At 44.3% G+C, this 23,531-nt stretch overlaps 1 protein-coding gene across 1 annotated transcript; it reads left to right on the top strand.

The window, feature by feature from the left end:
- Positions 1-15,972: 15,972 nt before the first annotated feature.
- On the top strand, positions 15,973-17,616 carry LOC124679363 (desmethyl-deoxy-podophyllotoxin synthase-like). Its single transcript, XM_047215134.1, has 2 exons — positions 15,973-16,890; positions 16,978-17,616. The coding sequence occupies exons 1-2, from the start codon at positions 15,973-15,975 to the stop codon at positions 17,614-17,616; spliced, it is 1,557 nt and encodes a 518-aa protein (XP_047071090.1).
- Positions 17,617-23,531: the final 5,915 nt, after the last annotated feature.

The raw sequence follows: 23,531 nt of genomic DNA, 5'->3' as shown, positions 1-23,531 counted from the left end.
CTTTTGTTGATATTCAGAGTACTACAAAGACAAGGAAGACTACAACAACTACGGCGACATTGAAGAGTGAGGCCTCGTGGACTACATCAACTGCCTGTGGCTGAGATGGAGTCATTTTGCGTTTTATTTATCCGTTGTGCTTTCTGATTGTAATGAATGTCACACTATGTGGCTATTCAAACTTTGTAATTAATCTTTTGTACGTCTGTAATGATATACATTTAGTTGTGTCGTCAACATTGATCTTGGGATTGACGAGTAACACAGGAGGGTCGGAAAGTTAAGTTCCGGTTCTCACATCCGAAAATAGCAAAAACATTGTTCGGAAAGTTAAACGCGGACTTTTTATTACCAGAACTGTTACCTATTCGAAATCGAACTCTGCAGAACTGTCAATTTGACCTTTGATGAAAGCTTCCGGAGTCACCACTCGAATAACATCAACATCTTTATTATAAGAATCTCCAAAAATATAATGCTTGAGTCTTTGTTCATTCACCACTTGTGTGGCATCACCTTTCAGAGAACTAATTTTAATTGCCCCTGAACGATACACCTCCACAATGACATATGGTCCTTCCCAGAGAGTAATTTCCCTGCAAAAAATCTGAGACGAGACCGATACAATAGGACTTTATCCCCAACGTTAAATTCTCTTTTGATAATTCTTCTATCATGCCATCTCTTAACTTTATCCTTAAAAAGTTTAGCATTTTTATAAGCTTCACTTCTCCATTCATCTAGAGAACTCAATTGTAGCAATCTTTTCTTACCGGCAAGTTTAGGATCTTTATTTAGTTCTCTTACAGCCCAGTAAGCTTTGTGCTCTAGTTCTAAAGGTAAATGACAAGCTTTCCCATAAACCATTTTATAAGGTGACATACCCATGGGATTTTTATAAGCAGTTCTATAAGCCCATAGTGCTTCCTTCAATTTACTAGCCCAATTCTTTCTAGATTTATTAACAGTCTTTTGCAAGATATATTTAATCTCTCTATTTGAAAATTTCACTTGCCCACTAGTTTGAGGATGATAAGCGGAAGCAATCCTATGATTAATACCATATTTAGCAAGAGTTTTTTTAAAACCACCATGAATAAAATGAGAACCTCCATCAGTCAGAAGATATCTGGGAACTCCAAATCTTGGAAAAATAATATCCAAAAGCATTCTTAAAGAGGTCTCACCATCAGCACTTTTTGTGGGTATGGCTTCCACCCATTTAGTAACATAATCAACAGCGGCAAGTATATGAGTGTTACCTTCTGAAGAAGGAAAAGGACCCATGAAGTCAAATCCCCAATAATCGAATGGTTCAATAACAAGAGTATAATTCATAGGCATTTCATTACGTCTGGAGATATTACCAACCCTTTGACATTCATCACAAGATAAAATAAACTTTCTTGCATCTTTGAAGAGAGTTGGCCAATAGAAACCTGATTGTAGAACCTTTTGCGCGGTTCTATCTCCGGCGTGATGTCCTCCATAAACACTACCATGACACTTATTCAATATCTCTTGTTGTTCATATTCGGAAACACATCTTCACACAATACCATCCACTCCTTCTTTATATAAGTGTGGGTCATCCCAAAAATAATGCCTCAAGTCATAAAAGAATTTCCTCCTTTGCTGAGCTGAAAAGGTTGGAGGCAAGTACTTGGAAACAATAAAGTTAGCATAATCAGCATACCAAGGACTATCTCGCGAGCTCACCTTTATTACAGCCAATTGTTCATTTGTAAAACTATCATTAACAGGAACAGGATCATAAGCAATATTTTCCAATCTAGACAAATTATCAGCAACAGGATTATCAGCACCTTTCCTATCTATAATATGTAAATCAAATTCTTGCAAAAGAAGCACCCATCTAATAAGCCTTGGCTTAGCATCTTTCTTCTCCATAAGGTACCTAATTGCACCATGATCAGTATGAATTGTAACTTTTGAATCAACAATATAAGATCTAAACTTGTCACAAGAAAAAACTACAGCTAATAACTCTTTTTCAGTTGTAGCATAATTTCTTTGAGCAGCATCAAGAGTTTTACTAGCATAATGAATAACATTTAATTGTTTATCTACTCGCTGTCCAAGAACAGCACCTACAGCAAAATCACTAGCATCACACATAATTTCAAAAGGTAAGTTCCAATCAGGAGGTTCAACTACAGGAGCAGTTGTTAAGGCTTTCTTTAGAGTTTCAAAAGCTTCCTTACAATCATCATCAAAAACAAAAGGTACATCTTTTTGAAGAAGATTAGTAAGAGGCTTTGAAATCTTGGAGAAAACTTTAATAAATCTCCTATAAAACCCAGCATGACCAAGAACACTACGAATACCTTTAACGTCCCTAGGATAGGGCATCTTCTCAATTGCTTCAACTTTAGCTCTATCAACTTCAATACCTCTCTCAGAAATTTTATGTCCCAATACAATTCCTTCGTTAACCATAAAGTGGCATTTCTCCCAATTAAGAACAAGGTTAGTTTCTTCACATCTGTACAAGACTTTATCAAGGTTTCGCAAGCAACTATCAAAAGAACTCCCATACACAGAAAAATCATCCATGAATACCTCTACAATCTTTTCACAAAAGCCATGAAAAATGGCAGACATGCATCTTTGAAAAGTAGCAGGAGCATTACATAAACCAAAAGGCATACGCTTATAAGCATAAGTTCCATAGGGACAAGTGAAAGTGGTTTTCTCTTGATCTTTAGTTTTAACATCAATTTGTGAAAACCCAGAATAACCTTTCTAACATTTGATCAATAAAAGATAAAGGGTAATGATCTTTCTTAGTAACTTTATTAACTTTTCGATAATCAATGCACATTCTATACCCTACAACTACTCTTTGAGGGATGAGCTCATCATTATCATTAGGCACAACAGTTATTCCTTCTTTCTTAGGAACACAATGCACAGGACTAACCCATCTACTATCAGCAATAGGATATATAATACCAGCTTCAAGAAGTTTTAATACCTCATTCCTTACCACATCCTTCATCTTAGGAATTAGACGACGCTGATGTTCAACAACAGGCTTTGCATCATCTTCCATGTTGATGGCATGTTGGCAAATAGAGGGAGAAATCCCCTTCAAATCATCAAGAGTGTAGCCAATAGCTCTCGGTGTTTCTTCAATATTTCCAATAACCTTTCTTCCTCAAAATCTGAAAGCTTAGAACTAATAATAACAGGATATATTTTCTTATCATCAATATGAGCATACTTAAGTTTATCAGGCAATGGTTTTAAATCAAAAATAGGATCTTCCTTTGGTGGTGGTGTTGTACCTAGATCTTCAACCGGTAAGTCATGTTTAAGAATAGGTTGACGAAGGAAAATTTCATCAAGCTCATTCCTTTCTTCCCTAAAGACTTCACTCTCACTATCCTCCAAATGTTGCTCGCAAAGGATTATTAGGAGCAAGAGCAATAGACGCACATTGTTCAACTCTAAAATCATTATTAGGCAAATCAGCTTTATAAGGAGTTTTGGCAAATTTAGAGAAATTAAACTCATAAGATTCACCAGCAAATTTAGTCACAATTTTCACCTTCTTGCAATCTATAACAGCTCCACAAGTATTTAGAAAAGGTCTACCAAAAATAATAGGACAAGACTTACTAGCAACGAGAACCAAGTACCAAAAAGTCAAGCAGGATATTTAATCTTACCACATAGAACTTCCACATCTCGAACAATACCCAGTAGGAGAGATAGTTTCTCTATTAGCTAGCCGAATAACCACATCAATATCTTCAAGTTCACAAGAACCAATTTCATGCATGATTTCCGTGTAAAGCTCATAAGGAATGGCACTAATACTTGCACCAATGTCGCATAAACCATAATGACAATGATCACCAATTCTAACAGAGGGCATAGGAACACTAGCTTTCCTAGACTTATTAGGATGCGAAACAATATTAGAAGCATCTTCACAGAAAATAATATGACCATCTTCTACATTTTCAGTCACAAGATCTTTAACTATCGCAATAGCAGGTTCAACCTTTATTTTCTCTTCAGATTCTATAGGTTTCTTTGCACTTTTATTAACCGCACTAGTTATAATAGAATACTCCTTCATTTTAGCAGGGAAAGGAGTTTTTTCAATATAAGCTTCAGGAAGAATATGATCAACAGTTTCAATTACAACACATTTATTTATAGATGAATCAATTTTATCTTTGTACGCTTCATGATACTTATCAAAATTCTTCCTAGGCAATTCAAAATGAGAGGCAAAAGCTTTATAAAAATTTGCAACAACTTGGGAGTCAAGACCATAAGTAGCACTCATATTACGAAATTTATCAGTATCCATAAAAGTTTCAATGCATTCATAATCATAATTTATACCTGACTCTCTATCTTTGTCGTTCTCCCATCCTTCAGATATTCTCCCGAATCCGATCAAGAAGGTCCCTTTTAAACTCTTCTTTGTTGCGTGTAAATGATCCGAATCAAGTAGTATCCAAGCAAGGTTTTATCTTGAAAAGAAAGTCTTGCATAGAAATTATCAATGATGATATTACCAGGAAGCTCATGAATGGGGCATTTGAGCATTAAAGACTTCAATCTCCCCCATGCTTGGGCAATACTCTCTCCATCATGAGGCCAGAAATTATATATGCGGTTTCGGTCTTTGTGAATTTCACTTGGAGGATAGAATTTAGAATAAAATAGAGGCACAATATCCTTCCAATCAAGAGAATCCCCATTCTTCAGACAATTTATACCAATGCGCCGCTTTACCAGACAGCTGATATAGAGAATAGTTTCTTCCTAACTTCATCCATAGCAATACCTGCACACTTGAATAACCCGCATAATTCATGTAAAACAGTAAATGATCTCCAGGATGGACAGTTCCATCCCCTTCATAGCGGTTATCCACAACACGTTCAATAATTTTCATAGGTATTTTGTATGGAATCTCTTTCTCATCTGGCGCCTCATCCACTACCTTTGCAGTAGTAGTAGATTTTCCAAATAGGAATTCAAGAGAAGATCTCTCCATAATGAATTATAGCAAAGAGCAGTAAATAAAATCATCACGTACATTAAATGTTTCCCTTACCAATTCCACTTACCAATAGCGCTTCACTCCCCAGCAACGGCGCCAAAAAATAGTCTTGATAACCCACAAGTATAGGGGTGTATCGTTGTACTTTCGATAAATAAGAGTGTCGAACCCAACGAGGAGCAGAAGGTGTTGACAAGCAGTTTCGATGAAGGATTCACACGGTAAATGCTCACAGACAAGTATTCAGGGGGTAAAGTGCAAGAGTAATAATTCAGCGAGTGGCCCAATCTTTTTTAGCACAAAGGACAAGCCGGTTTGTTTAATTATGATGACCAAACGTTCTTGAGGACACACGAGAATTTAGTCTAGTGCTTTCGCTTCATATAGTTGATTAATCTTCATTGTTTTGATAAGTGTTGTGTGGGTGAACCTATGCTAATGCACCGCCCTGCCTAGGACTAATACATACTTGTGATTATACCCCTTGCAAGCATCCGCAAATACAAGAAAGTAATTAAGATAAATCTAATCACAGCCTTAAACTCTGGATCCTCGCTATACCTCCTGCATCGATATACCAACGGGGTTCAGGTTGCTGTCACTCCGGCAACCCCACAATTAGCAAACGAATACAAGATGTATTCCCCTAGGCCCATAAAGGTGAAGTATCATGTAGTCGACGTTCACATGACACCACTAGAATAATAACACCACAACTTAAATATCAAACCATTGAATATTACTCAACATAGTTCACTACTAACATTTAGACTTCACCCATGTCCTCAAGAACTAAACGAACTACTCACGAGACATCATATGGAACATGATCAGAGGTGATATGATGATGAATAACAATCTAAACATAAACCTTGGTTCAATGGTTTCACTCAATAGCATCAATAACAAGGAGTAATCAATACCGAGAGAGTTTCCCCTATGAAATAATCAAGATTCAACCCTAGATGTTACAGCGGTGACGAGGTGCAGCGGTGGAGATGATGGTGTCGACGGTGGAGATGATGGTGATGATGATCCCAATGAAGTCCAGCTCGATGACGGTGACGATGGCGTCGATTTCCCCCTCCGGGAGGGAATTTCCCCGGCGGATTTCAGCCAGCCGGAGAGCTCTTTTCTCTCTGGTGTTTTCCGTCCCGCGGAGGCGGCTGTGTCTCCTCGCGATTATTCCCAGCACCTTAGGTTTTCGGGTAGATGAAGTACGCGAAAGAGAGGCGGCCGAGAGGGGTTCTGGGCCCCCTCCCCACAAGGCGGCGCGGCCAGGGCAGGGCCCGCGCCGGCCTATGGGGGGCCCATGGCGGCCCTCCTCGGCCCCTCCTTTTGGCTGGCTCATTCTTCTGGAAAAATAAGATCTTCGGTGTAATTTCCGTCAATTGTTGATCTTCGTAAATATTGCATTCGACGGTGCTTTTTCCAGTAGAATCCCGACTCCGGTAAGTGATTCTCCAATAATCATGAAACATGCAAAATAGGTGAAATAACATAAGTATCATCTCTAAATATGAAATATATCAATGAATAACAGTAAATTATGATATAAAATAGTGATGCAAAATGGACGTATCAGGCCTCCTCTCCGACTCCCCTTCGGTGTTCTGGTCCTTCTCGGTGAAATAGGATGTTTGGCTTTTGTTTCGTCGAATTCCGAGAATATTGCCCGAACAGCCTTTCTGGAACCAAAAACAACAGAAAACAGGAACTGCACTTCGGCATCTTGTTAATAGGTTAGTTCAGGAAAATGCATAAAAACATTATAAAGTGTGAGCAAAACATGTAGGTATTGTCATAAAACTAGCATGGAACATCAGAAATTATAGATACGTTGGAGACGTATCAGTACTCGGTTCTGGCAAAACCGAAGTATGCCTTCATCCCCGACGCGCGCCTGGTTCTAGCAAAAAATAGGGCCGCACCTCGTCCTCGACGGTTCAGACTGCATCGAGTCGGCATCGACACCCCTCTTCGACGATTGCCCGACGCGTCTCCGTTACTCTCCTCGCGCTCTATGCGCTTGCGGCTTCATGTGCGGCTACCTCGACACCGGCACCCGACCACGACATCGACCATGGCATCTCCTCGCGCGGCTACCCCGCCCAAGGTTGCAGCACCCACGCCCTCGGCTACCTTGAAATCGGCACAAAGGGCTATCACCACGCATGAGCACCCCGGCTTCTTCTACAGTCCAAGCATCCACGACGCGACATTGTCCACGATGCTCCCGCTACGACTGCGGGGAGTGTCAGCCTGTTGGTTCCTACCTTCGGTTCTCTCCAGTTTGACCGTCCACGAAGTTACTGTTGTTCACGTCACTACCGCTATGACTGCGGGGGAGTGCTAGAGATATGTATAAGTATATTAGGTAGTCTAGGATTTGTAATCTCTACCTACCATATCTCTAGGAGAGCTATCTTAGCCTCCAAGTCTGTACCACTACATATACTCGCCCGAGAGGCTCAATACAACATCCAACATATTCCGTCAATCTCTCTCCCTCTCTATCGTTCTACAGTGGGCAACTCCAGTACTGGGGAAGGCTAAAGTTCATGCCTGGAGGTTTTTGAAAAATGGTCTGGCGGTTGGGACAGAGCTTCAAAGAAGACACATCAAGGAGGAAGTGAAGTGTGTAGCTTGCAGAACAGAGGAGGACCTGATACACCGGTTCTGGTCTTGCCCTTTCGCTGTCATGGCGTGGAAGGAAGTCCACTCCCTCACTGGAGAGCTAGATTGTCTGCCGGAGCGGATACGCAGTAACAACGAGTTGCTTTGGTGGATGCTGGACTGGTTGGGTAAGCAACCAGAGCAGAAGACGGCTACAATGTTGATGCAACTGTACCACATCTGGTTGAAGCTGCTCACATCGAAGAATCCTAGAAGGGTGGCTCGACGGAGTTTAGTTGCGCTTGAAGAGTGGAACACTATTCACAAACCACCACTTTCAAAGTGTACCTCTCTGATGGAGCGATGGCGCGTCCCAGGAGAAGGATGATGTAAATGCAATGCTAACGGTGCCTACCACCTGCCTGATGGTAAATGAGGGGCTAGGGTGATCGTACTCAATCTTTATGGAGGTTTCATTCCTGGAGCTGGCCATTTTTTCCCAGGTTCTCCATGCTGAATGAGTGAAGTTGTTAGCCTGCCGCCGTGCAGTAATGTTAACCAAGGAGGTGCAGATGAATTGGTTGGTTCTGGAGACTGATTGTAAGGATGCATGTTCGAATCTGTTGAGATACGATGTGGATCGTTCGGTGCACGGACCCCTTGTAGAGGAGATCAGATCCATTCTTAGGAGCGTTGTGCGTACGGTGCGTTGTACAACGAACGAGGCTGCACATTTGTTAGCAAAGGACAACTGCAATAATAAGTATTGTAAGACCTAGCTTGGTGTTCCATCGGCTATTATTGTATCTTGATTAGCTCTGAACTTTCCAGACGTTTAATGTAAACACAGTGATCCTTCAGAGAAAAAGATTTTCTTAGACCAATTTGATCTAGACTCATTTGTGTAGTTAATAAGCCCATAACATTGTCTAGCCAGACTGGACGCTGGCCTAGCCCCTCGCGACGTACTTGAGCTGGGGTCGGAGTCATTGTCCCAGCCCCAGAGCACGAGTGGCTTCTTGGCCATAGTCGAAACACTGTCACGTACGACAATCGTTGCCGGTCTTGGAGTAGCTTTTGGGACCAATACGCGTGGTTTCTGAGTAAAAATCTTGCATAGGGGGGCCATGCCCCCCTCCCCTGCAATATGTGTTCCTCAATCGAACACTACAATAGCTGGCTCTCGTCGCTGTCTAGCCAGATCTTTTGCACCGGTTGGACGCGAGCCTAGCCCCTCGCGATGTACTCGAGCTGGGGGTCAAACTCATTGTCCTAGCCCCGGAGAGCACATGTCTCTTCTTGGCCATAGTTGAAGCGCCGTCAGGTACGACATCAGTTGCCGGTCTTGGAGTAGCTTTTGGGACTAATACGCGTGGTTTCTGAGTAAAAATCTTGCACACCCCCCCACCACACACACACACATGAAAGTATCATATGATCCACATGATATCATGATACAACTCCTTGAAATTCCAATTTAAAGTTTCTAAAAATATTTTAAAATTAATTTTAGTGCTTACAATGTGTGTGTTTACAATCCCTAAAAATCTTTAGAACCAAATTCGAAATACAAGGAGCCCAACAAAAGAGACAAATCTAGCATAAATAGTGTCATAAAAAGAAAAAAGCACACATGGCACTGTTTTACATATGGGTTAGTCTTTTCTTTTCTCCGTGTATATTTCAAATTTGGTTCTGGAAATTCTAGTGATTGTAAACACATATCTTGAGGACATTTCTAAAAAAAAATCATACCATGTAAATTTAAATTTTGAGAAGTAGTATAATGGTACTCGTGTATTTTTTTTTTGCGGGGAATGGTACTCGTGTATAGCTTCCACGTACTTCCGCCCCTGGATCTACAAATGGCAATCGGATGTATTCATCGAACCCAAAGTTGAATACCCGCAAAATACTTTTATCACGAAAGAAACCATTAATCACCCTGGGATTTCCATCTGAAACTCATAACACCACAAACAAGCAGAAATCAACAACAGATCGCGTATTTGAGCAGCCACCATCCCGGGCACCTCCTACAAGGCTACAAGGCCACTTTACGGTTGGGTGCCTCGACGACGGATGCAAGCAAACTGCCGGCTCTGCCGTTCACGGCAGCCGTCGCTAGCTCCCATGCCTCAAGCTTGGACACTTTTATGGCGCAGTTTTCATTGTTGAAAACGTACAAGCGGCTACTGCCCGTCGCGGCGTACTCGAGCTGTCATGCAGTGTCGGATATGGAGATCCCAGGATCCACCCGAACCCCTCCCTTCGGCCTTGTTCGGTTAGCTCCTCCGTGGCCGGGATCGCAACCTACCCCTCAACCCCCGTGGGTTTGCCTGGCCCGGGATTAATTCCTGTCGTGCATAATTCAAGCGTTAGGTTAAGCCCGTGGGGGTTCCAGCCTGGCGCAAACCCTCCCGACCCCAGCCATTCTAGCGGGGGAAAAGTAACCGTGTCAAGACATGTGGAATGATTAGTCAAGTAAGGAAAGAGCTCCTCCCTCCTCTCTCATGACAAAGAGGCGAGCATGCTGAACATGCAGCAGTTTCCGTCCACTACAGCAACACGCTTCATCTTCTGCAATCATTCATGTGTGGTAAAAAGGAGAGAAGTCTTTGCACGAGGCATTCCTGTAAACGACGCGTGCGCGTCGTGACGAGGTGAGGTGGGTGGCGAAGGAGGAGGAGCAGGAGCGCGGGTGTAGGAGATCTCTTCTCATGCTCATACCACAAGTGGAGCATCCTTCTTATTAGGAGGTCCAACTCTCTCTAAACTAACAAGGTGGGACTAAACTTTTGTTCCCCGCTAGAATGGCTGGGATTTTTAGGAACTCTAGACTAAATAAAAAGGCCTAGGCGCCTAGGCCTATATTAGGCAAAGTCCAACATGTGCCTTGGTGAGAAGATTTCCAATACCTTGAGGATAAAATGTCGGGAAATAATCCAACTTGTAATGGAAAGTTCATCACAACGGCGGGATGCACCGCTCTTGTTAAGTTTGCATCCTAATCCATATACCCCTTGACCCCTCTCGTGGTTCCCCAACACTACACATAACATGAATAAAATTGAGTGTGCTTGCTTATGGCCACACAACGACAAGGTTTCCGGGGGCCAATGCAAAGTTAATTGGGACCGGGTGTCTAGAGTGAAAAATCTTGGTGGCCTCGGTGTCCTCAACACTAAGTTTTTTGCAAAAGCCCTTCGGTAGAGATGTTCTTGGCTAGAGCGGAAAGACCTGGAGAATGTTTGGGTGAGATTGGGCAACTCTTGCAACGAGATGGACATGGACATATTTTACGTTGTCACAATAATCACTTTTGATAATGGTGAAAAAATCCCTTTTGGGAGGCTCCTTGGTTGCATGGTGCTAAACCTAAATATATCCCCCTCGTCTACAAAATTTACAAGAGAGAAAAGTGGAATGTGAAAAAGGCCCTCTCTGGTGGAGGATGGATATCAAAGATTAACATGACCGCATACCTCTCTATGGAGCACATTCATCAACACAGTACTCTTTGGGTGCAACTTAGGGGCACCAGCCTTATTGATGATGTTCTACATGAGATCTCTTGGAACCTCACCGAAGATGGACAATATTCTTCTAAGTCCTCTTATAAGGCTCAATTCCTTGGTGCAACTTCATCTCCCACTAGCTCATCGTTTTGGAAGATTTGGGCCCCTCCAAAGGTTAAGTTCTTTGCGTGGCATGCCATACGAAATAGACTTTGGACCGAAGATCGCTTGGAGAAGAGGCGGTGGCCAAATTGTGGTGTTTGCCCACTTTGCAAGCGACTCACAAAGTCGGTGAATCACCTCTTAGACAATTCCCATTTCACCATTAGGCTTTGGGATCTCATCAAGGATTGCCTTGGTGTCCACTTCATCGACCTTAATGCTTGGCCCACACTCTCGATCCACACTTGGTGAGAGATCACGACGAAACACAAATATTTGACCTCCATAACACTTCTTATGTCTTGAGAGATTTAGAATGAAAGAAATACACGGGTCTTCAAAAGCAAGCAAGGTCCACCTCCAAGCTTTTGCCCTCGTTTCAAGAAGAAGAAAAAACTTAGCATGTCTACCTTTGAATTTTTCCCATTATATTTCTGTTTAAGCTTCTGATATTTTTATCCTCATCTAGAATTAAATTCAAATCGCCCATTATATATGCCAAGAGCCTACACAAAACGACCTATGATATCTGATTTTCTCAAGGAAGCTGGTTTTGTCAGTTTCATCTTTGCTCGGTCACGTTTTAGGAGAGTGTAATGTGACACGGTGTAACTCACTCTTAAGCTTACTTTTTTGTAGAGATGAGGAGCCCAACGGGCTTCCAGTTTCATTGAAGAAACTGAAACTTAAGCTGAGTTAGAGCACGTACAGTAGTCCACCATAAGCCGTCTATAAGAGTCGACACCCTTTTCTACGTTGTACGCTGCCGTGACAGAGCGATCTTTCATTGAGTTTATTGAGTCGATGAATCTGATGGTACATGCAGCAGGGTGTTTACTATTGAATTTAGTTCATAGATTTCTCTAACTGCAGTAGCCAGTAGGCAGTTCCTTCTTTAGATAATGAAAAATATACGCCCGTTGTACCTGATGTCTATACTGCCGTCTACAGCTGACATGGCGAGGTGCTACAGACGATAGGTGTATGCTCTTAGCAACGAAGTACAGTACAGTAGTATTCCGTGGTTTGGAGCTTTGCAGCGCATAACTGTATTTTTTTTAGCATAGCTCCACCGAGATTGTAATCAATTAACCATTTATCAATGAATCTCTCTCTTGCCTGAAACAAAAGAAGAGAAAATAACCTTGAGAGCACAGGCGGACCTTAATGGGGGCGAATTGGGCTCTCGCCCCCCCAGCAAAATACTGAATTTTCCACTACCTAGTACTATTTCCAGCCCACACAAGGCCTTGGCCTTTTTCCTTTCCCAGAAGGCCATAACTTAGCTTACGTTAAACAGAAAAGAGAAGTCTGCATTGTCCCCAGAACGCGACCGACTCCTCTGTTTCCCTCGATGCTGGTTCTCTCTCTGTCTCGCACGCACAGCGACCAAGCCAATCGAGCTCCGCCTCCATCTCCTCCTCGCTGAGCTCCACCTCCGCAAAAGCCAGCACCCCCGCTCGCAGAGCGCCCCCGGCTCCGCCTCCAGAGCCCCCAGATCCGCCTCCAGCGGCCCTGCTCGCAGAGCTCCATCTCCAGCGCCCACTGCTCCCCCTCCACCGGCCGCCGACCGACCACCGCCCACAGGCGACGGCGGCGAGGCGAACCTCTCCATTCCCGCTCTCCCTGTCCCTGATTGATGGTAATTACTTGCTGATTTTTTAGTTCTGATTATTCAATCTTAAATTTGGGAAGATTTCAGCTAGGTCATGGAGTGTTTTAGAAATTGAAATTGATAGTTCAGATTTTGTTGTTTCTCTGTGTAGGTAGGAAGTAGTGATGGGCAAGGCAAAACCCATTGATTCATTTTTCAGAAAAAAGAGAGATGAATGTGAAGCAAATGAACTAGTTGTTCCTCCTGAAGAACCCAATGTTCATGTCCAAACCCCTCTGTTGTTGCTCGAATTTGAACAACAAAGTCATGAAGAACAGGTGCATCAAACTCAAACAAATGGTGTCATATTCTGTGGTATTAAATCTTTGCAGCGGGATCCAGCCTTGCGTCCACAGATTTGCCAATATCCTGCTAATCAAAGAGATTGTTAAGACAAGACTACGCAATAAGATGGAGGACGATTTTCTCGCCAATAGTTTGCTAGTCAATATAGAGAAGGAAATTGCAGAAAAGTACAGCTACGAGGATGTTCTTGAGCATTTCACGGGTACAAAGAGGCGAAGAGCTGATCTGTAGCTGTGTAGCTTGTAGTTCTTTTGGAGAATCATGGTAGTTTAAGCATATATTGCTGCTAGAATTGTATTTTGTGGACAAATCAATCTAGTTATATGAGTTTCTGAAAATACAGTTGATTCTAACTTCTCGCTGTTCGTACAGTTTAGTGTTTCAAAGAAAATTTTCATGTTATTTTGTAGCTTTGCCCCCCAAAGATTTTCTGCAAGGTCCGCCACTGCTTGAGAGAGCGACTTTCATCGTGAAAGACACGTATATGCACGCTAGTGGTGCTCGAAGCTGGACGCGTGAAGTTGCTGCGTGTTCTTAATTCATCGGAAGGATCGCTTGGCGTCCAAGTGATTTGGCTAGCACTAGCAGGTCAACTGACGCCATGTGACCATCGATCCGAGCTGTTCTTAGGCTGGTGCCAACGCGGGCGGTAGCCGGGGCGCTACCGCCCGGGGCGGGGCGGGAGGCGGGGCCGGAGGCGAGCGGGACGGGAGGGAGGGGCGCCGGCGGGGCGCCCGGCGGTAGCGCCCGCTCCCGCCCGGGCCGGCGCCCGCGTTGGCGGCGGGAGGGAGGCGGGAGAGGGGCGGGAGGCGGGGCGGCGCGATGGCGGGGTTGGGCGGGAGGCAGGCGGGCGGTAGGGCGGGCGAGAGGGGGCGCTAGGCGGGCGGGAGGCGGGCTGGATGCGGGCGAGAGTGGGCGGGAGCGGGGCGGGAGTGGGGCGGCAGTGCCCAACGGCTAGCTGACGTGCCGCGACGCGATTGGTCCACGTCGCCTAGCCGTTGCTGATTCAAAAACCCTATAAATACCCCCATATGTTTTCAGCCATTCCACATCTCCACTCTCCATTTCCACTCCACTCTACACCATGTCTTCATCCAGCAGCGAGTTCGAGCGACGGAGTGGAGGGTGATTTCATCGCCGCATTCCGGCAGGAGTATGAGGAGGAGATGCAAGCCGAGGAGGTGGTGCCAAGACGTCGGCGCCGCCGACAGTTCATCAGGCGTGATCGTGTGGGTGCCCACGATCGGCTCTTCGAGGACTACTTCGCCGACGACTGCAACTATCCTCCGAGCTACTTTCGGCGAAGGTATCGGATGAGACGATCCCTCTTCCTGACCATTGTGGCTAGATTGGGTGAATACTCTCCGTATTTCACCCAAAGAGATGATGCTCTCAACCGTGCTGGTTTCTCTCCCCTGCAAAAGTGTATCGCGGCTTTGCGTCGCTTAGCTTATGGAGCCGGTGCGGATACAATAGATGAGTGGCTTAAGTTAGCTAGACAAACTTCATCGGATTGTCTAGATAGATTCTGTGAAGGCATCATTGATTGTTACGGGGAGACGTTTTGCCGTCGCCCAACCGTGGAGGATACTCGGCGGTTGTTAGCGAAAGCCGAGGAGCGTGGCTTTCCGGGCATGTTAGGGAGCATCGATTGCATGCATTGGCAGTGGAGGAACCGCCCGGTGGCTCATGCGTCGGCCAATTCACAAGGGGAGACATCAAACACCCTACCATAATCTTAGAAGCCGTTGCGTCGTATGATCGTTGGATCCGGCATGCCTTTTTTGGAGTGGCCGGGTCCAACAACGACCTCAATGTACCGAACCGGTCGCCGTTGTTCACTGATGTGCTTAGGGGAGAAGCACCCGTAGTGAACTTCACGGTGAATGGACACGAGTACAACTATGGTTACTACCTTGCCGACGGCATCTACCCCTCCTGGCCGGTGTTCATGAAAGGTGTTACTCTTCCACAAAATGAAAAGCAGCGAGTGTTCACTTCTGCTCAGTCAGCGCATCGCAAAGATATCGAGTGTGCCTTTGGAGTGTTGAAGTCTAGGTTCAACATTATAGCAGTTCCGGGACGCTCCTACTCCAGGCGTACTCTTGGATTGATCATGCGTGCATGTGTCATTCTGCACAACATGATCATTGACGATGAGCGTGGACAAAATTTGGACAACATCTATGAGACAGCTTGCTTCAAATGTCGGCCCTGCAATACACCAGCATGCACCACCAAGCCTAGCAGCCAGGATTCAGATGGACACCGAAATGAGGGAGTCACCGATGTATACACAGCTCCAGCATGATTTGATGGAGCATGTGTGGGCTAATTCCTAGATTATGTAATTTTTTCAGATTTTTATGTAATTTTTGTTATGATGTAATCGGTAACAATTTTAGTTCAATAAAATAATTTCCTTGCATTATTTATATTGTTGTAACGTAAACAAAGATATGCTCATGTTGAAGAGAGAGAAAAGCTGACGTGGAGGAGAGAGAACTAAAGCTGGCACTATACCGCGCGTTGGCGACCGTGTGGTGAAAGTGGGGTGAGAGTGGAGTGAGAGTGGGCCAAAAGCTGACGTGGCGGGGCGGGAGGCGGGCGGTGCGTTGGCACCAGCCTAAGGCAAGCTGAGCAAGATGCATTCCCACCGGCCACCCATGGCGCAAGATGTCGAGTACAGCTACCATCATTACCTTCTCTTGGCCGCCATCGTCGTGCTCCCGCTTCTCCTCGCCAAGCTCAGGCCGCGCAGGCACGGCGGCGGCGAGACTAACCTGCCCCCAGGACCATGGCGGCTGCCTGTCATCGGCAGCCTGCACCACCTCGTCGGCGCGCTCCCCCACCGCGCGATGCGGGACCTCGCCCGCCGCCACGGCGCCCCGCTCATGCTGCTCCACCTCGGTGAGCTGAAAGTAGTCGTCGCGTCCTCGGCGGCCGCGGCGAGGGAGGTGATGAGGACCCACGACGCCGCGCTAGCCACTCGGCCGCGGACTGCCACCATCCGAGCGCTCACCAGGGACGGCGTCGGCGTGGCGTTCGCGCCGCAGGGCGAGCACTGGCGCCAGCTCCGAAAGCTCTGCGTCACCGAGCTGCTCGGCGCACGGCGGGTCCGGTCCCTCCGCGGCTCCCGCGAGGCAGAGGCCGCCAGCCTCGTCGCCTCCGTCGCGTCGGCGGCGTCGTCGTCAGCGCCGGTAAACGTCAGCGCTCTCCTAGCCACCTACGTCACCGACGCGGTGGTGCGAGCCGTGGTGGGCGACCGGATCGGGAACCGCGACGCTTTCCTGGAGTGCCTTGACGAGGGCGTCAAGGTGGCCGCCGGGTTCAGCCTCGCCGACCTGTTCCCGTCCTCGCGCCTCGCGCGCGCGTTCAGCGGTGCGGCGCGGCGCGCGGAGCTGCACGGTGTCAAGATGAGCCGGCTCATGAACGGCGTCATCGAGGAGCACCGCGCAAGGAGGAAGTCCGCTGCCGGCGCCGGCGACGACGAAGAAGACCTCTTGGACGTGCTGCTGAGGATCCAGACGTACGGCGGGCACCACGTTCCTCTCGATATAGGAACCATCCGCGCCGTGATCACCGTAAGACCTCCATATATGGACAGAAATCGAAGTAACAAAAACCTCTGGGAACTTACGTACGTGTTCGATGAAATTCATTCTTTGCAGGACCTGTTTGGGGCCGGGAGCGAGACCTCCGCGACGACGCTCCAGTGGGCAATGGCTGAGCTCATGCGGGAGCCGAGGGCGCTCCACAGGGCGCAGGCCGAGGTGCGCGGGGCCCTCGCCGGGGAGGGCCGCGTCCGGGAGGAGGCGCTGCCGGAGATGCGGTACCTGCAGCTGGTGCTCAAGGAGACGCTCCGGCTGCACCCGGCCGTGCCGCTGCTCCTCCCGCGGGAGTGCCAAGAGCCCTGCCGCGACGTCCTCGGCAACGACGTGCCCGTGGGCGCCATGGTGCTCGTCAACGCTTGGGCGATCGGGCGAGACGTCGAGAGCTGGGGCGCGGACGCCGAGGAGTTCAAGCCGGAGAGGTTCGAGGAGGCCGTCAGCTGCGCAGTGGACTTTAGGGGGACGGACTTCGAGCTTGTGCCGTTCGGTGCGGGCCGGAGGATGTGCCCAGGCATAGCGCTCGGGCTCGCCATCATGGAGGTCGCGCTCGCGAGCCTGCTGTTCCATTTTGACTGGGAGCTCCCTGGCGACGCCGCCCCGCGTGAGCTGGACATGACGGAGGCGCTCGGGATCACCGCTCGGAGGAAGGGCGACCTGTGGCTGCACGCCAGTCTTCGTGTGCCTCTTCCGAGTCTCTAGACACTAGACACTCGCCTGTGGGTAAAAAGTGGCGTGTGTTCCGTGCAAGTGTATACCAATTCCTTTCGAATTTTAAAAAAGCTAATTGCATGGGACATACACGAAGTTGTCCTCAACGTGCAAATGCACCCAAATAGTTGCAAAATGGAGGCAAGTGGTACAAATAGTTGTAATACGGGTTCAAAAACACCCGGGAGCAATCAGAACTTGACATTTGGCTTACCAGGCTGGCGAATGAACAAAGCTTCCGGGCTAGGCTTCTTTGTGAATCCCCCCCCCCCCCCTCTATTTTTTGACTTAATAAAATGACTCCTATTTTTCGCGGCCGAGCGGGAAGTGTGATATTTCAGTATTTGGGGTTACAAAAATAGAGGAAACAAATGTGTGCATTGCATTCATGCATAGAAAATCTGAGGTTAAAGTAAAACAGTCACAGTAACTGAAGTTTCACTTGACCTTGGTGGAATTGAAGTAGCTCATCAAGTCCAGTGCTATAAACCTCAATGTGACTTTGCTAAAACCTTATTTTGGGTAGAGATAATTTGATCTAAGGGGTTAGATCAAATGGAATTAAAACCAACACAAGAACATATTAATCAAGGATAAACTACTTGATCTTATTAAGGATCATAACATGGTATTCCTTGCCATAACATATGAACATCCATTTAGTTGGAAATCAAGTAACAATAAATGGAGAAACCATGGTGCACTTATCTTTTCCATGTCCTAAATTAATCCATGTTCCTGCCATGAACATCATGGTATTCATTACACTTAAATCTTGGAACCATGACAAGAAGAACAACTCTAGAAATGTTCCCTAGTTCCTTTTGACACATTCTTCTCTATTCCGAAACATCAAACTTAGAGAAGTGAGAGTTCTATATTATTTATTAGAGAAGCAATGACAAACCATGAACTAAAGGATTAGGAGATAAACCATTTCATCTTGGAGTGGTGAGATAACCAATTACCAAATGGAATAAAACCATATCCATGAGTTGATGAAATAAGGAAAAGACTAATCCAACTAAGCTAGACAAGTGGAGTCTTAGCCTAGATACCTAATGAAATATTAGGAGTACACCATAAACCCTAGAATAATCCATTCCTATATAAGAGAGCTCAAGCTATGGTGCTACACTCAAGTAGTTGAGGCAACACTTGAACTTTAGGGAGATAACTATCCATTTATCAAGATGATTATATCATCATATCTTGGAAAGAACTCTAAGTAATTATCTCAGGCATTCTCCTGGGATATAAAACTATTGAGGCAACCATAACCATGTCCATCCATGAAATTATAATAGAAGTACTATACCCTAGTTGATCAAGACAAGACTTGATTTTAGAAGTGAGAAACTTAGTTCATGAGAGATACTTTAGGAAGCCAAACCTTTGATCATTACAAATTGGGTAATGATCATATACTCTAAGAATTGAGAGTAGAAGCCATTGAGAATAAGTTGCTCATGATAATGCCATGATTATGCTTTGGAGAAAAAGAAGAATAAGCCATAAGTTAAAACCCTATAGGATAAGTAAATATTATTCACCACATGAAATGATAGGAAGATCACTAATAAGCCACCCTAGGCTGATACCTCAATCTTAACTTGTGAATCATTTGGTGATCATAAGTAGAATCCTACCACATCTATATTCCATTCATTCCTCAATTAAAGAACATAAGAAAACCTTAGAGTTAAACTCTATACTTTATATGGTGAGAAACCAGTCATCCTTATAACCAAAGTTAACTATAAAAAGAACCATAGCCACCCTAGTTACTTCAATGGTAGATTAAAGATAATAATAGAAAACCACTAACATGAGATAGAACCAATTCTCAGATCCTTATTATCTAGAGGAGCACATAAAATATTAAGCAAGTAACCATCTTAGCATGGATAGGGGAGGTTAAACCCTAACCAATGCAATATGGTGTCATCCCATATCTACAACCTAGAATTATATCTCAACCTTAGTTTGTGCATCACTTGGGTGATCACAACTAAAACCTAAACCACAATTAAGTTCCAACCCATGTGTCATTAGGTGAATATAGTTGGAACCCTAGAATTGTTCACTAATTAAACCTTATGCTCCAATTATACACATAAGATGAACCTAGTGCTAAATTCTATAATCAAAACCATGTGTGCTGACTAACCACTTATATCAACCACTTATCCTTATAATCCAAACCATGATGAGAGAAGTATCTATTATAAGTATTTCAGGGTGTTATTAACATATAACACTAGTGATAACCTTGAAATAGGATGGTAATAAACCTAACTATTAATAAGTATTTAGAAGAACATCTTGAAAAATAGTTTGGACCAACCTAAATTGATATTGGAAATTATGACTATATAACTGCCAATTTTCAAACTCTCTTAACATTTAATAAACAAGGATGTCATTACCACATATAAAATATTTTTAAGCTCTTATATTTACAATAGTATCTTTATAAACTCCAAAGGAATTCACACATTTAAAATCCTGCAAAACAAAAGGGAAATGCAAATCAGATTTAAATAGAAAATACAAAACAGAAAATAAAAATGGAAAAATAAAAGAAGAGAGAAGGGGGCTCACCTGCCTACTACAGTAGCAACCGCAATCCAAGCAGCAGCCCACCAACGAAGCCCAGCCCATAACCAAAGCCAACCCAAACCGTTGTACCGATTCGATAAGAAGAAGAAAAAACAGAAGACCATCGTCTTCGTTCTCCTCTGCGAGGCCGACACGGCGATCGCACCGTCATCGCCGTTGTTGCTGACCGCCAGGGAGGAGTTTACCACCATGCAGTCGCCCTTATCCTCCACACCATCATCCTTATCCTAGAAACGCCAAGATTCACGCTCAGAAACACCGCCGACATCGCTGACCATCCCGACCGTCGCCGGTGGTGAAATGACGAAACCGATCTCGTCGTGGGCTATAAAAGTGGCCAGAGAAGCTCTGTTCCATCCTTGTTCTTCACCACCTCTCTATTCTCTCTCAGACCATCCCTATCTCTCGCATTCGTCTGCCAGACACCACCGGTGCCAAGGAAGAAGCGGCTAACTGAAGCCATGCCAGCGCTCGTAGAGTAGCGGGGGAGAAGCGCATGGGCGTGTTGAACCTCTGGGTGGAGCCGCGCATCAAGGAGACGTCGGAATCAATCCAATTTTTGATTTTCCCCTTACAGAAGATCGCCGGAATCGGCGAATTCCTCGCCGTCTCCGTCAATGATCGACGCCATAGACCATCTAGGCACAACCAGGGTACGTCTACGCATCTTCAGCACCTTTTATCATGTCCTATAATCGTCAGTAGCTCCAGTTCCGAAACTCGCCGGGCTCGCGCCGCCGCGGGCTTGCTCTCCGGTGATGCTCCGGTGCTCGTTTTGGAAAACCACCACCACCATCGTATTCACCACGTCGAGGGGGTTTGATTAGTGCTAGCCGCGCGTCCTGGGGCGCCAGAAATCGACGGCGCCGCCGAGCACAGGCTCGCCAGCGTTGAAACGTCGGTAGGGGTCAACCTCACAGTCACACTAACTGTGTCGTGCCCGCGTGGCAGCTGATGTGGACTCTTGTCCACCAGTCAGTGACACGGGTAGAGACCCAACCGGTACGAATAGTAATTCTAGTTATTTTAAAATTCGAGAAAATACTTGCAACTTTCAGATAATTATAGAAAATTCATATTAACTCAGAAAAATACAAATGAGATATTAAAATGTTCCTAAAAATGAAATCTATCCAATAAAAATATAAAATGAAATTTTTATTTTTAATAAAAATTTGATTATTTAAAACTTGTTAATTAAGTCTTCTCTTTTAATTCCAAATTCAACTAAAATTCAAAAATTAATAAAAAGTTCTAAAATAAATAAATACCAGTAAGTAAATAAGGAAAATCTTTAAACTAATTTTTCTTTACTAATAACTTATTAAATCCTTGTTAAAAGGATTTGAACCCTAATTAATAATTGTCTTAATTATTAATTGTTCAAAAATACAACAAAATGCCAAGTCCAATATTATTTTTAAGTTATTAATAACTTCAACCTTATATTGAAGTTATTAACCTAAGAACTATATGGTAATTAGAAAACCCTAGTTCCATAAGAAAACTAGAACCCCATCATTTCATAAGAAACCCTAAAACCCTAACTCCATTAGGAACCCTAGCTCCATTATTCTATGTGAACCTTAAATTGCTAATAAACCTAAACCCTAGGTTATAACATGTGATCATGTGCTTTCTTTGAACTTATAGATCACGATTAGCAACTAAGTACTTGTTCTTGTTTCCATAAAATAATAGAAGCCATAGTACTTATAAGTTGCTATTACATGAACTCATCCAAATAAGAACTAGATGATCAAATAGAGTCACCCAAGTATAAACCCTAGTTCCTATCATCCAAATTATCAACCTTAATAATTCCTATTTATCATCACACCATTGTGATGAACTCCAAACAGCAATTATGCCAAATATTATGCAATACCTATCCATACTCCATGAAACCCTACAAATGCTAAAGAATTAGGAACCATCCTATTTTCGGAACCAATCATTCTTTACTTGGGGGGTTCAATAGCAAACCTAGACAACCTCAATCTTAATTAAATACTTCTTATTACTTAAAAAGTATGTTCTTCAAAAGTTATTCTTTTGAAGTAAATAAAGAATCATCATCAATCCTGCCTAATAGGACCTATAACCAATAGTCAACTATCACCAGCAAGATATACCAATCTTGATAGCAACCATGTATAATTAATTACTTAAGATGTGTTTCACTAAAACCATATAATCTCTAGTTGTTGATGAATCCAACTTTGTTGGAACCCATCCAATCCTTACTCAATAAATTAATTGGAATCATAGTAAACCATAGAACCCCATCAACCTAATTATCATACTTGTTTTTCATTAAAGAACATGTTCTTCAAAAGTTATTCTTTTGAAGTATATCACAAGTAATCATCAACATGCACTATAAGACTTTATAACTGACAATTGCTCTTTACTTATTATACAACTATTATCCCTTGGTGTGTACAATTGTTATCATGCATTTTACCACTTGTTTATGATACCAAGAAATCAACACTTAATGAGAACCTTGTTTGTGAATCACTCTAAAAGTGCAACACACCCTACACCAATCATACCAACTCACTAATCCTAAATCATCAGGGTTAGGTCACGCTTAGAGCGATTGCATCTCATACTTATGCACTATTGGATCCTTGCCAATCTTTTAAACATCGTCCTTACCGGACGATGATGCTATTTCAGAATTTGGAGTTATTGCGTATCGAAGACCTTGACTGCATAATCTTGCAGTCAAGAAAGGCAAGTTCATAGCTTGCTCATGTCATTTGAGTATTTTTACCAAATTACTTGCAAAGTACTATACTTATCAGTCTTGCATGAAAAGCAAAAGTACTATTTTCATAACTATGAATATGACTATGTGGTGGGCAATGGAACCATGGTATGTGTTGATATGGTGGAGGTTCCATTGCAAAGGGTTTATATCCATCTAGGATTAACAACAAATGTCGTCCAGTGATTCTTGTGTCGTAAAACTCGTGTTAACCATAAGATCTACAGTGGGACGGAGTAGTTAATTGTACTTCCACCTCTTGTACATCAACGGATGTGCTTACCGTAGTAACTTGAATCCCGAGGAACAAGCGGAGTGGTTGGGGACCCCTAAGTCCCCACGGTAATGCGGTCTATGATGGGTTGCAACGACCGGCGAAGGTATCGGGCCAGGATGCCTGGTAGTAGTTGAGGTCGGATGGTATCCTATGGATACGCTGGCTGATGTCTACGGGAGCTTCTATTCTTGTAGACAGTGTTGGGCCTCCAAGAGCAGAGGTTTGTAGAAC

Source organism: Lolium rigidum, chromosome 7 (assembly GCF_022539505.1).
Source record: "Lolium rigidum isolate FL_2022 chromosome 7, APGP_CSIRO_Lrig_0.1, whole genome shotgun sequence".
Classification (NCBI taxonomy): domain Eukaryota; kingdom Viridiplantae; phylum Streptophyta; class Magnoliopsida; order Poales; family Poaceae; genus Lolium; species Lolium rigidum.
Note: the sequence above shows the minus strand (reverse complement) of the source record. Positions and strands in the feature narration are given on the sequence as shown.